The sequence below is a fragment of the Atractosteus spatula genome, chromosome 7 (genome assembly GCF_055471065.1).
Source record: "Atractosteus spatula isolate fAtrSpa1 chromosome 7, fAtrSpa1.hap1, whole genome shotgun sequence".
Classification (NCBI taxonomy): Eukaryota; Metazoa; Chordata; class Actinopteri; order Semionotiformes; family Lepisosteidae; genus Atractosteus; species Atractosteus spatula.
The window spans coordinates 12,335,539-12,349,627 of NC_142712.1; the positions used below are offsets into that span (position 1 = coordinate 12,335,539).

The following is a 14,089-nucleotide window of genomic DNA, read 5'->3' on the forward strand; positions in this document are numbered from 1 at the left end:
TCTGGTTCTTAAATATATTCACTTCACTATCCAGTGACTTTTGGAGGACACTATGAAGTCTAAACTGGAATTTTTATTTTACACTTGAATCACTTCATAAAAACATGACTGAATTACAGAGCCTTTATTAAAAGAAATGTATACTAAAAATACCACCTTCACAAGACGATGAATCATCTCTTGAGCTCCTTAATCCTTCAGAAGTATTAAACATCTCAGGTAGAGAACCATTCCCATCCACTAAAGACTTAGATGTGCAGCTCTGAAAAATAAGATTTAAACCTGAAACAGAGCAGTCAAATACAGAAAAAAACCCATCTGCTTTTCTTTGTGATTAATTTTCCCCTAGCCTTAATTTGAAATTAAAAGCACAAGGATTCAATATAGTTCATTTACACTATGACTCAATGTCCTTATACTTAGCTGCCCTAAAAACTAAACATCTCTTAATACTAACAAAAAAACATCTTGAAATGCTATTACAATAAGTATTCTAGTTAATGTTTTTAAGTCTATGATATAGGTAGTGGTAGGTAAAATGAATTTAAAAAGGCTCATAACAAAAGAACCTGCAGCTCTACAGAAGACACTTTCATAGAGAATCAATACTCACCTTGGTGATATTTTCCAATTCAGGGCTCTTGCTCAAATAGGGCTTTTCACTTTTGTCCCCTGTGGTTTCCTCCATGTTATTACTGGTTAGCTCCTCTTCTTGCAGAGTTGTTTCATTTAGACTCATTAGAGTCAGTTCAGGTTCCTCCATGATTCCTCTCCCAAAGTCGGTCTCCTGAATGACAAAGTGTAAAAAACTATCAATGGAGGAATCAATAATGTGCGACAGTGAATCAAACTAGGATGCTTCAGTAAGCAAATACTATCTGCAGACGATTCCTAGTGCAGTGGTAAGAGACACGGGATTCAGATTCTTAATGTGACAGAACTGCTATCAAATGCAGGGGATTCCCTGATGAGTCTCATCATCTAACAGGCAAATGAATGTAAATGTTTTAAAATGCAGTAGTGGTGTAAAAAGTGCTGTAGGCTTAGTGTTATCGTTTAACCGGATACATTTTATTCAAAATCAAGTAGTGATATAAAAACTGCATTAGAGTTCGATTAACCTTTCATATTTAAAGAGCCAACATTTCTTCCCACTGCTAGTGGGATTATGTTTATATAAATGCAGTGTCCCATCGGACATGGAACATTTAATTCAGGTTCACTACAAAAGGTACACACAAAAACTGATAGGGCTGCTATCTGTGTGGAGTTTGTATGTCCTCCCCATGTTTTCCAAAGACCATACTGGTGGTAGGTCAATAGCCTCCTGGGAAAATTGGCCCTGGTGTGACCCTGTGTGTGCTGTGTGAGCAATGGACTGGCTTCCCATCCAAGGGTATATTCTACCTTGCCCCCATTACTTGCCAAGAAATGCTCTGGCTCCCCTGTCACCCTAATTTCCATGAAGCAGTTAGAAAATGGATGAATGGATGATAAAAGCACTTTTATCCTCTGTGAGAGGCTGCATACGTGGTACAAGTATGTAAAGTATTAAACACACAAAACCATTTACAAGAATAAACTTTGAACAGTATAATGGAAAATGGCATTTTTCCCCACATAGTGTTAAATGATTTTGACTGCAATGGAAAAAAAAACAGCTCAAACAGAATGGCCAAAGCTAGTAAATACATCATTATTGTCAAGTAACATTAATGGTCTCCACAATGACTTATGCATCTAATTAAATTAGACGACAATTTTTCTTAATGAACTAAAATTAATTTCACTTGTCACCAGCACGGTTATGGCTGTTACTTACTGACAAGAACTCCCTAAACCAAAAAAAAACCATGATAAACATGAAAATTTAATTACAACAGGAGAGAATCGTTGCAAAGTTAGACAACACAAACAATTTGTCAAAATCATGAACTTGCAGATATGAATTCCCAAAGGACAAACTTCAGTTGCACAGAGTTCCATTTATTCGACAAAAAAATATCTGTAACGAAGTAGCATTTGCTTGAGACTTTTCAATCATGTAATTTAAGGCACTTTCTAAAGGCCTAGTAAAACAAGGCAGTCTGTAGGCCACTTTTGCCCACTGCAACTGTATCTTGTACAGATTTCTCTGTGCGACACCACTAGAGCTAGTCTCCAGCAACAACTGATTTCTTAGAGCAGATAGATTCCAATCACCACACAAATGCATTACATGACACCACTTAGAATTCTGTAAGGAAGACCACAGCTACATGGACTCTAGAGAAGTTATAATGATAAAGGTTTTATGAAAGGTTAGCAGTCAGTCAAATACTTTGATTTTATAGTGAATTTTAGTAGCAGTAATCAATATAACTACTTAAACTCACCAAAAACTATCACACATACCAATTTATATACCTGCCTACTTTATTAATATCATTGCGAAGATAGAAAAAAGGAAACTGCTTTCCCTCTGGCACTTTTAAATTTTCACATGTAGTTCTCAAAATTATTAACTGTAGCTCAAACTAGCAGCAGTTTCTATTGCATATGAATCAGATTGTTGCATGGTGTAATGAGTGAAAATCTGTGACAATGCCATAAATATACATCACTACAATTTCTGTCACCAGTGTTTTGACTCATGTGAATAGCAGAGTACTTTCAGACTACTGTAAAAGTTATCAACCATCTCTTCAGAAATGGTCTCAACAGATGAGACTTATTCTCACAGGGTATACTCTCCCAATGTACCATCTTACCCAGAAAGGAAGGCTAAAGTTTGTACAGCCTTTGCCTGTTGATGTTAAAGGTCGGTGATCCAAATGCTCCATTTTCAGCGCATCTTGATGGTCATCATATACCAGCCCTGAGTTTGCAGACTGTCTCTCTTTCGAGGATTCCTCCACTGTGGTCTTATTGTCCAATACTTTCTTTGGAGAGTGTTGTGCGCCATCGAGAGACAGCTGGCACATGCTGTATTCTAAAACAGTCTCTGCAGTAACAGGAGGCTCTGTCAAGACTGGGTCCATCATACTCTCTGTAGTTGAAAGTTGGTAGAATGAGTCTTGCAACTCCAGCTGATTTTGTATAGTTTCTAAACTTTGCTGCCTGAAGTGTTCCAGCGATTCCTCAGAAATCCTTGAGAAGTCAGTGTCTTGCTGCAATGTGAGCTCAGAAGTGAGCTCATTTTCATCTGTACCTTCTTGTGCATGGGATTCGCTCACATCTGAAAAATGGCCCTGGCTTTCTTGCAAGCCTCGCTCTGAAAATCTCTTTTCTGTTTCATGAAAGGGGACGGAGTTCTCGGCATTCTCGTTTAAGGTAACTTCTGGATGGAGAGGATGGAAGGACTCTGAAGTTTGGTCCACTAAAATAAATGAAGCACATTAATAGTTCATGCGAATTACATGCAAGCATATTTTCTAAATGATTATGCAGGATAAGCATAGTCTACAATTACATAAAAACACAGATATTCAGTGTACGTTACCTTACAACAATAGACATCTTTCAGTGATCTTACTCAATCTCATGGAAACATGCACTGTGCAGCAAAACTAGATATAAACCCAACCCCATCAAACCTTACACTATAAATAGAACGTAGTATTTAAAAGTACCAAAAATACTTTGTTCTTGAGAGGCTGTCACCATTGAGGAGTCTCTTAAATCACGAGGAACCTCCTGGAACGATTCCTGGATGTGCTGCTCTGGAGCCAAGTTCATTGAAGAGTCCAGCACACACTTGCCCAAACCCTAAACATAACAGAACATTGCTAAATTCTGCTAAAAAAATACTAATTAATGTTTTACACAAATTATACTTTCCCCTGCTTTGATTTTTTTTATTATAGCTTTACCTCCCTTTCATTTTTTGTCTAAACAGGTCCTCAGAAATCAGCACATTTGTGTGTTACTATGTAAATTAATTCAATAATGACAGTTTATGAATAACGCTTCATACATACCTGATGAGACCCATTTATTCAAAAAAGCCTGAAGGTATTTGATATGCTTTTCACTGGCATTATAAATTAGCTGAATGTCAATATTCTAATATATATGTAACATTCTGTACTAAAACCATGAACCATGGCATACCAGAGAAGGTTCAGCTCTGGGCGTCTCGGCAAGTTTTTCCTGTGGTCCACATAAAGAGCTTGAAGCCTCTGATCCTGGTTGAGCCTGGTGCTGCTGGCTTGAGGTTGTAGGAGAGAGCCATGGCAAGAGACAAACGGCTATATCGCCTAATGAAGAAAATCACTAGAGTTCATCATGGGGGTGGAAACAGTGACAAATTACATGGCCACAAAATATAAAAACTTATAAATGTAAAATGTGTTGACAAAAAGATTGTACAATCACAATCAACATATTTGCATGATTTATAACTGTTATAAAATCACTATTATATTCTAAAAGACTTTTGTTCACAATAGACCTCATTACCTGAGATTTCATTTTCTTGGGCAGTTGTTGCTGAACCACAATTCACAACCTGACCTTCATTCACGGACTCTGAGGAAGGCTGATCAGCAAGGCTATCTGTCAAGTCTCCATGATCTGTGTAGTTTGGCTCCTGTGAAGAGCAGTAAGTACAGAAAATATTGGCTTATAATGAAATGCAAGGTTAAGTGAAGCATAAGCATTTCAAGATTCTTACAGGAAGTAATTAATCGAACATAATTACCTCCATTTAGGTAATTACAACAGATTCAGAATGCATAAGACTCTCAGAACAGCAAGGACTAGATGCACCAAAACTGTCCCATCTTTAATTGAGCAATTTCTTAAATGGGCAGGGTAAAATACAGAAATAAAGAAAAACAATGTGATAGGAGTTTTCCCAAGTGTAAGTTAATCCTAAAAATGCTAAAAAGAGAAAACCAGCAAGGGAAGTTCACAGAGAATTTCCTACATCATGAAAGGGAGGAGTGGTTTATGAATAAAACAGGGAACTTTATTAAAACCAATTTCTAAAATGCACGTTGCTGGAATATTTTTGTAGTAAAGTTCACGTCGGGAGATGATCAATTAAAAGTACATGTACCTTAGCGTGCTGGATCTCTATCACTCTTTCCGATTGCTGTGATGAGGAAGATGTGTCAAAGTAAGGTTTTGGCTCCAGAGGAAGAAAAAGACCTATGTCACAGAAAAAAAGGTACATTAAGTTCTATTTTTTGAAACCTGAAGAGAATCTGAAGTTAATACACTCAGTACTCAGCAAGGCAGGACTATACCTTATACATACCATTCACTGGGAACAAACAAACAATTTAGAGACAGCAATTATCTTTGGGAAAATTGAAAGTACTTTCAGAAAAAATTGGCATAGTGCATGCATCCATACATGAGTTATAATATGAATTCTGCCTGTGTTTTAAGTCTTTTCCATGACTTGGAAACAACCCAAAATGTAAGCTAGGCATTTTGAGTTGTCCATCAGAATGTGGAAAGATTACTTAATGTAAATGGGGAAAAAATGAAGAGCTGACAAACTCTTAAATGCAGCTATATATACTTACCAGGAGCTTTTTCTGTAACACTAGTGCTTGGTTTAGAGAGGTCCTTTTCAAAATCAGCACCGTCTCTACTGCTTTGATCATAGTTATCTACATCCTGCATTAAACAGAATAGAAGAAACACTGATCAACTCTCTTTCTCTTAAATTTCATTAGAACCATTCCCCAATGGACAACAGAACAGTTTTTGCAAAGCAAAAACGACATGCTATCGCTACATAACACCTTATCACTGGTCAATGTACATTAACAGCAATACCTCTTCAGATTTTAAGTGAGGATATGGGTTAGTGACTAAACAATATACCCCATTTGTCATCAGCAAACCACAAATTTCTTGTTAATTTTCTGCTTGCAGCTATTTCTTACAAAAGGACTCCCACATGCTTCACGTCCCAGTACTACAGGAAACAAATGTGTACCTCAAAGTTATCCTTTGTTTTCTGTGCCACAGATATTTCTGCAGACAAACGTGAAACATCAAGGTCCGTTCTTATACTCAGAGGTTGGAAAGGATGGTTATCATGCTTTGTTAACTGCAGGGATGTATGACAATTAGATTCCCCCAATTCTGTTATATCCATCCCAGCTGAGGGTGCTAAAAATAGACATCAGGATTAATGTGTTACTGTCATGACATCATCCATGTGGAACCCAGAAGAATCTCTATGCATCCTGCGTTTTCAGTGAACCTCCATACCAACTGTTAAATTAATTCCTCTCTAAAAAGGAATTAGAAACCTTAATATTAAAAGTATTAAAAGGTGCATCTTTCAGTGATCCATAATACTGGTTATAAAGAAAAATGCACATATTGATTTTTCAAAAAATGTTGAATGCAGAATACCTAATATTAAAACAATCTCTTTTCATTACCTTACTCTTTAGCGCTCTCGCATATCACAAAAAAAAACATACCATAAAAACTCCCAACAGCATCCAAAGAGTGATTCAGTTCTTTAGTGTATTTGTCGATTATGCGTTGAATGCTGTTGCCATTAATAGACTCTGAAGAGGGTGATAAATGTTTCAGGACTTCACTGGTGTTAAGTTTAGAAGAGGAAAGCAATGTATTTGGAGAGCCTTCAGAGAATTTAGCTCTTGTATAATCTGTTGATTGCGTAAAAGCATCTGTAACAGATAAAGCACAAAGAGTGATAAACACATGAATATGGAGTACTACTGTATATTGTCACACAACATCCCTTGTTACACTACCTTTGGCTGTTTCCATTATTAAGAACATTAATCTTTGTTTTAGGGAAGAATAATTAAATATACTGTTTTGATCAGTCATACTAAGTGAAGACTTCAGGCTTTTTCCCTATGATCATCTAGCTCTTGCATATCATGTACAGATCTTCTGCAATAACCCAATGAAGCATTTTTTTTCTTGAACTCCACTGCAATTGCTTTATGGTACTTGGGATATTTAATTTGCTTAACATGAGTAAGCATGGGTAAAACAATTGTAGCCATAAAAAGAAAAAAATGTATGTTCTGCATACAGTTGAAAATATGAGCATTGACTGATCTATTTTTTTACAGGGAAATTTCCCCGTTTAAAAGGCAATAAAGATTGCATCTAATAGATCCCACTTTAGCAAAATGTATTTAATCGTTGTTTATATTCAGTAAAGTGGCTGAGATGAACTATGTAACAGTGTCAATTCTGTGAAAAAAACATTTGTTAGGATAGTCGCAGGACTGAAATGCAGGTTAAATGGGCTCTGGGATTAATGATCCATATCGCCTGTAAAGTCTTCTTTGGGGACTGATGTGCCAAAACAGGCAAGCTGCACAACTCAACTGCTGACTGTTTTGTAATTGGCAGATGTTTAATGGTTTTAACTGGATAACCCCTTAATATGACTAGCAAACTAAGTCCACAGTAAGATGACTTCTATGAATTTTAAAAACTGACTCAACTAACCAGTTCCTGTAAAGTTTAGGTCTGCTTCACTGGTTGAAAAGCTTCCCGTTGAAATTGTAGTGGAAGACAAACAATCCGTGTCTAATGGTTTTTGGTCTGATGGCATGGAAAATAGATCCACTGACGAAGGAGGAACCATTATCTGCAGTGACAAAATTATAAAATCAAACGAAAAATGTTGCTTGGAGCGATTTTACAATGAAAAAGGTAGTGATTTCAAATAAAACGAACACTGAGCTCAGTTCAAGTGTAGAGACCTTCATGAAATACAATTTTTTTTGTACTTCAGGCAAATTGATTTACATCATAGCTCAAAAAAAAGACAGTCAACAATCATTCACACATCCACTCTCTCATACACTCACACACACAAATGCAAACACACCAGACAGACACAAAAAAAGATTGCTTCTCTGACAATCATGATTCTTGTAGAGAAAAATCTACAAGTGTTCAGATTTGGCTAACTTTCATCATTGATCCACAATTTAAAGCAGATCTCAGAGGAAGGAGTTTCAAAAATGCGGTCAGAATGTTTATGGCTTACCTCACTTCTTGGTTTAAACCTTGGAATAACTGGACCAGGATAACTCAGTACACCTCTTCCAATATCGGATGAATAGCTAGGCAACTCCATTTGTGCAGCAGGTGATGAAAAAGCAGGAAGAGCTGCAAAATAAATTTAAGCTAACAATTTCTGTAACAGAAGGAAAGAATAAACACGTCTAAAACTTTGCCTTAAATACTTTAGTCAGAATAAAAACAATATTAATCCCCCACAGAAAAAAGGACAAAATTGTTGGTTCATTTAATGTTTTTATTCTCTTTTCACAAACTGGTAGAAATTGGTACTCCTATCCTTGTTATCCTCACTACCTTTTGGGTGACACAGTACTGCACTCTGAAAAGCAAGGTTTTCTTACCAGGCTGTGAGGATGAACTTGCCTCCAGCAGCAGTCTCTCTCTCCAGGACAGCTTACTGGAACAGCACGATTCAGCAGCACTGGAAAGCTGCCTGGTGCTACTCTGAGACGAACCAGAGTACTCAGTTTGGAAAGAGACCACATCCACTGGGCATCCAGTGACACTGGAATCTTCTCCTACGTCCTCTTCTGGTAACAAAATAAACATATTGAATGAAGCATTCCTAAAACAGTTTATACAACTCTAACATAAAGACTTGTATGTTCTAGATCTTAGCATCTATAACTTTACATGGTATAAATGAATCTGAGCATCTTGTGTGGACACGATCAGCATCAATCACTACAGGGCATCTACACTTCATACAGGTTATCATACCCCCTAAAATACAGAAAAGTTGAAGGTGATCTCAGAGGTGTGCAACTCTGATACACTTATACTACCATCATTACACATGGATGTCCTGGGCATGCCCATTGTGGCGATGTTTCAGAAGATCAATGACTTTGTTGTGACAATTAAGTGGTTTCTGACAACTCATTGGAACATTCCAGCTTGAAGCATGCCAAGCACTTGACTATGCTCATAACTGGCAAGTGTGTTATTATGGATGGGACAGACTTTCTATGAATTTGTTTGAAGCACCTTTCTAAATACTATAGTGACTGCATTTGTTCCAATAAAGTGGGTCTTGCTATTCCCAGTACAATTCAAAGAATTTGTCATGCTTGAAAATTTCAATTTGTTACAAGTGACAATCATAAAAGTTTATCAACCAGTTATCTATTTTTCTTGCAGTTTCTTCTGTGGGGCGGTATACAGACGTTCTATAATGCCATGTTCATACACTGGATATGAAATTAGTATTCCAAAACTGCATCACCTATGGGAAGGCTGTCACTCATTGGGGTCTCGACCTCCTGAATTGCACTAAGCTCATGCTGTTCAATCATTTCCAAAATTCCCAGTCTAGGTTTGGCCAGAGGTGGTTTCTGTGGTCTGTTTAGTTGGCCGTTTCGGCTTTGGTACTCATTTTGAAATGAGGAACCTATAATAAAAAAAAGCAACAAGAGGTACTTAACTAACAAGTTGTACTAAACAACTACATGGCTGTATGCCATGTAGCACAACAGCTTAGTTACCAAGAAATACATAATTGAAAAATAGATTGAATTCACAAAAAGTAGGAATAAAATGATAACCTATATTGGACCTGATACCTTGTTTGTTGGAAATACAGTAAGTATAATGATTACATTGGAAAAAAAAATATACATTGTTGAAGGGATGAATGAAACCTCAGTCAGAATATTAGTATTTCAGAGTGTTAGATAAGTACATTTCAGGTACATGCTTCCATTTATTTCCATTATACAGCAACAATCAAATGCACAAATTAGAAATTCAATGTGTACCACATCTCACCAAGACTAATTTAAAAACAACCCATGCTGATCTCCAAAATTAACATTTGTCTTGTATAATAAACTCATGTGCTGAATAGCAATAAAAAAAAGCACAACTGACTGAACTCATTATAGAAGCCAAAATCCAAGTGAAACCATTCTCTTTCTAAATGAAGTAGAAATGAGAATAATCTCATTAAGGGCACAAGACTTGCATTAGAAGCAGAGACAATTACAGGAAAAAGTGCAAAGTCTGCCTTTCAGTAAGACAATTATCATAGCAAGATAAATTAAGTCAACTGGTAAGAAACTCTATTGCAGACTTTCTGAAATTTTAGATAGCTGAAGCACATTATTTCACAAACTACATGGTAAATTTAACATATTTAATACAGATGAACTACGCATAAAACTAGATAACTTGCAATTGGGATGGTCTATTTAACGGCCTTGTTAAAGATTTTAAATGAGGCTCTTTAAAAACTTAAGTACAAATCAGAATTTTCATGAATAATTGACCTTTGTGGTTTCACTCTCAACACTGATATCTGTATACAGGAAATACACCTGCATATTATTTAGCTATTGCATACATTACCAAACCAGTATTATTAAAGAGCAACCACTTTGCAGGCTGATCTACCCCAAAAAAAACCTTACATTTGTTAAATCTGATTCTGCTGCCTTCCTGGATCAATCCAATCAAATATCAAAAAGCTGTTCTTCATTTTTTTTCTATTTGATCTGAAGTCAGCAACCTTTCACCTAAGTAGTTATCCAAAAAACATTAATCACTGATCTTAATTTTACTTCAATTTATAAAATCAGAGCAAATCTTTAATCTTAACTAGACAATACTGTGATGCTGCCACTACACTTCATTGAACACATTTTAAAAGACCTGAAACTATTACTGACTCCTCCCATAATATCTTTATAAGCAAGTAACACTGCACCTGTCTACAGAAAATCAGATTACTGGAATGGGGGATGATATCAAAATAACTGTTTGCCAATACCCTCCAAACACAGGACATATTCCATTATGAAAAGTTACAAATTAAATGTTTAACATGCTTAAATTCAAATAAAACAAGCTTAAACACCACGACTGTCATAGAACGGTCTTGTAAAACTATACCAGATATCAGTCTGCTTCCATTTTTCATTTGTTACTTTGAACGCAGCTTTCGTAGCTTAAAGTGGGTGATTAACAGGATCGGTTTAGCAAGATAGCACAGCAGAAAAACAAGCTACCAATTAGATACTGAGAATAATATAAAGTCCCCCAAGAGTTACCGAAGGAAAACCACAATGAATTATAGGTACAAACTTTTAAATACCTTGACTCACACCTGGCTACACAGCAGCCCCAAACCTGTCTTAATGCAGTTCCACTGAGGAATCCAAACTGAATAGAGACTGCACCAATACAAGTTATCATGCGAGTGCCCAAACTATCACGTAATTATGTATTTAGAGGTCTACCCTGTTCTGGAAATCTGCTTATTTTTAGTAAGAAAAGCAGGAACCCAGAAGCATACTATAGGGCACAAGCCAAACAACAAGTTGGATAACATGCCAGTATATTACAAGTCAGATATGCACACGCAGGGACAAATTAGAAACCTTAAATAGCCCCGCCATACCCATCTTTGAGAAATTGGAGGAAAACAAGCCCCTGATCCAAAACCTGTAAGACTGCAGCACTACCATCATAACCACTGTGGTGCATGCCCTTTAGATGTTCAAATGAACATATTTTATAAAATGCCTTTAATTAGTTAATAAAAACTACTGCATAGAGATGTACATTTTAAAATTGACAGATTTGATTAAGATAAATTCAACATTAGTCAAGATATAACAACACCCATTTAGACATAATTTTCAAAATCTGACAAATGCAACATTTTTTACTACATGCAAAGATCCCCACAGTATGTGGGCAATGTACATGTTAAAGTGGCTCAGGTAATTAATCGTGCTATTATTTTGATAGGTCAGTTTCTTTCCATTCACATAAAAGATGCACAAATACCCTCAAGGGACACTTTTCTGCAGCTACCATTACAGATACTCCCTCTATGCTACAGTCACTTCTAAATTATTTGTGTCAAATGTGAACACATTTTAACCTACAGTTATCAGACATAATAGAGGTTTATTGATTCAAAAGCTACGACAGATTGAAAACCAACAACTATGAAAAATCTAATTATAAAAAAAGAGGAATTTTATGTCCAGCAGTTGTTAACGAGTTGGCTTAAAAAGACGGCACAAGTCAGGGGCTTAGCTACAATATGATCTTTTGCAACAAATTTACTGTTCCAATAATCCTAGCCATGTTAAGCACATCCCAGTAATTGTCAGCCTGCCTTCAGGCAGGACATCATTATAGAGAAGTAGAAGGGTTAACCACAAGGATATTGCGTAAAGAAGTCTCGAGCCCAAGTATAAATCAGCAGTAGAGTGGTTTCAGAACATTTGTCAACGAAGTGTTGATTCCAGGCTTAAGAATCAAAACCTGTCAACACCACTTTCTCAGACTTTCCTGCAGCCAGATGGGTACACCAACCTGCTTGTAGGATGCTAAGGGCAACTAGTAACCATGGTAACTGAAAAAGGCATGCCACAGACTAAGAACTGCAGCAGTGTTTAAATCTCAAACACTTATGACATAAATTCACAGAAATATCTGAGGTGCATGTCACTTTATATACTGTATTGTCTTTTACAATACCTAAGCACAATTAGAGCTCCAAGGTGAGCTAGAAAGCAAAAATCTTAACATTTTTAGCCCCTAATTTACATCTCTTAATACTTCTTTCTGCTGCAGTACTATAACAAAATTAGCATGCAATCCCCATAGCAGTAAAGCTAATGAAGTCTGCTTTTATAACTATTTCATTTACCTGTGAAATCTGTGGATTCTCATACCCTTACTCTATTTTTAAAATTAGAATAGCCAACCCACCAGGCAAGAATCAAACTGTGTATTTCACCTCTCTGGTCATGAGAAGAAACCCTGTAAATGCACACAAGTGCAGGCAGGGTCTTCCGAACCTCCCCACTTCCAGCCACTCATCTTTTTAAAAGGGGGAACTGCAGTCCCAATTTATGGTAAGTAAATCTCGGTAACAAGATGCATTCACAGTATGGAAAAAAAATACAAAATTTGAATTAAGCACAAAAAAAGTACTGTGTGGTCACCATCTTTGCCAACTGCTGGTCTCGCCACAGGCGAGAGTTTGCGTGAAATCCGATATGAAGCTGCCCTTCCTGCTCACTAGTCACCGTAATGACCAATATAATGTACAAGCAAACAAGCAGTTCTAACATGATCTGCATGCAGAGTTAAGTTGTATTTGTCTGCAAAACAGTGCTTTGAAGTCGAAGAGCAATATTTCTATTAGCTTAAAAAAAATTTTCACAAGTCTATTTGTTTACAATGCGATAATGCTGCTTCACATCACCAGGTATTTTGTTGCCGAATCTCAGAATTTGGTGCTGGAAATTATGCCTATTTTGTGATAGAGGTTTTACAAATTACTGCAGTTTAATTTTATGGTGGTTTGAAAAGCACTCAATGCCTATTCTTTCTAACCCCGAAATATAAAAATATCATTGGCTGCACACCCACACCCAGGAGGTTCAGCAATTACAGGGGGAGAGGGGTGTCCCTGACAGCACCACAAGCTCGCGAGAGCTCTGAACGTCGCATTGTTGAGGGATCCAAAGGAGCTCTGGCCAACACATCCCAACCTACCCTATGTGGGTTACAGTCGGTTAATGCCATAACACAGACTCAAACTCGCAACACCTAGATAAGTAAGCTCAACCCATGTTTGGGCAAGCATACTTATCCAGTGAGCCAATCAGAAGTCCAATTATAGGGATATTTGAAAGTGAAAGTAACAATGGTACCTGTAAAGTGAAATATAATAAAACACTGAGAATAAAATTGCCTATATTTTGGCAATGACATGTGAAACCTTCACATCCTGAACACTCTCCCCACAAGTAAGTTGAGTGGTGTTTTAAAATGTTTCAAAGAATAGAACAGTATGTTAAGAGATCGGACATCTATTATTATAAAGACGATTTAGCCATTATAAAGATGATAGGTGTGGAATAAAATGTGGCACTACAGGTAGTCGAAGCACACATGCAGTTAGATCTTGATTGTAATTACTGGAAGGGTACTACTACATTATTTCTGCCATGTACTTATGTGGAAACAGCACTATGGCTTTCTGATTTTCAGATGAACTTGAAAGATGGAGCAGACTGTAAATGAAAAGTTAAAAGGG

General features: G+C 36.8%; 1 protein-coding gene across 3 annotated transcripts in view; it reads right to left on the bottom strand.

Annotated features, from left to right (window-relative positions):
* The window catches only part of cep295 (centrosomal protein 295), a 28,193-nt gene that overhangs the window by 2,737 nt on the left and 11,367 nt on the right, over positions 1-14,089 (bottom strand). For 2 of the 3 annotated variants that reach the window (XM_088921884.1, XM_088921883.1), the window contains exons 16-29: positions 9,254-9,418; positions 8,370-8,558; positions 7,994-8,115; positions 7,447-7,588; positions 6,432-6,644; positions 5,936-6,111; positions 5,517-5,610; positions 5,042-5,133; positions 4,441-4,570; positions 4,093-4,238; positions 3,612-3,747; positions 2,751-3,358; positions 614-787; positions 157-262 (exon numbers count right to left, since the gene is read on the bottom strand). In XM_088921884.1, coding sequence (XP_088778010.1) covers positions 157-262; positions 614-787; positions 2,751-3,358; positions 3,612-3,747; positions 4,093-4,238; positions 4,441-4,570; positions 5,042-5,133; positions 5,517-5,610; positions 5,936-6,111; positions 6,432-6,644; positions 7,447-7,588; positions 7,994-8,115; positions 8,370-8,558; positions 9,254-9,418 — 2,493 coding nt within the window. The remainder of the gene's footprint in view (positions 1-156; positions 263-613; positions 788-2,750; positions 3,359-3,611; positions 3,748-4,092; positions 4,239-4,440; positions 4,571-5,041; positions 5,134-5,516; positions 5,611-5,935; positions 6,112-6,431; positions 6,645-7,446; positions 7,589-7,993; positions 8,116-8,369; positions 8,559-9,253; positions 9,419-14,089) is intronic. The other variant, XM_088921885.1, reaches the window with a different exon arrangement.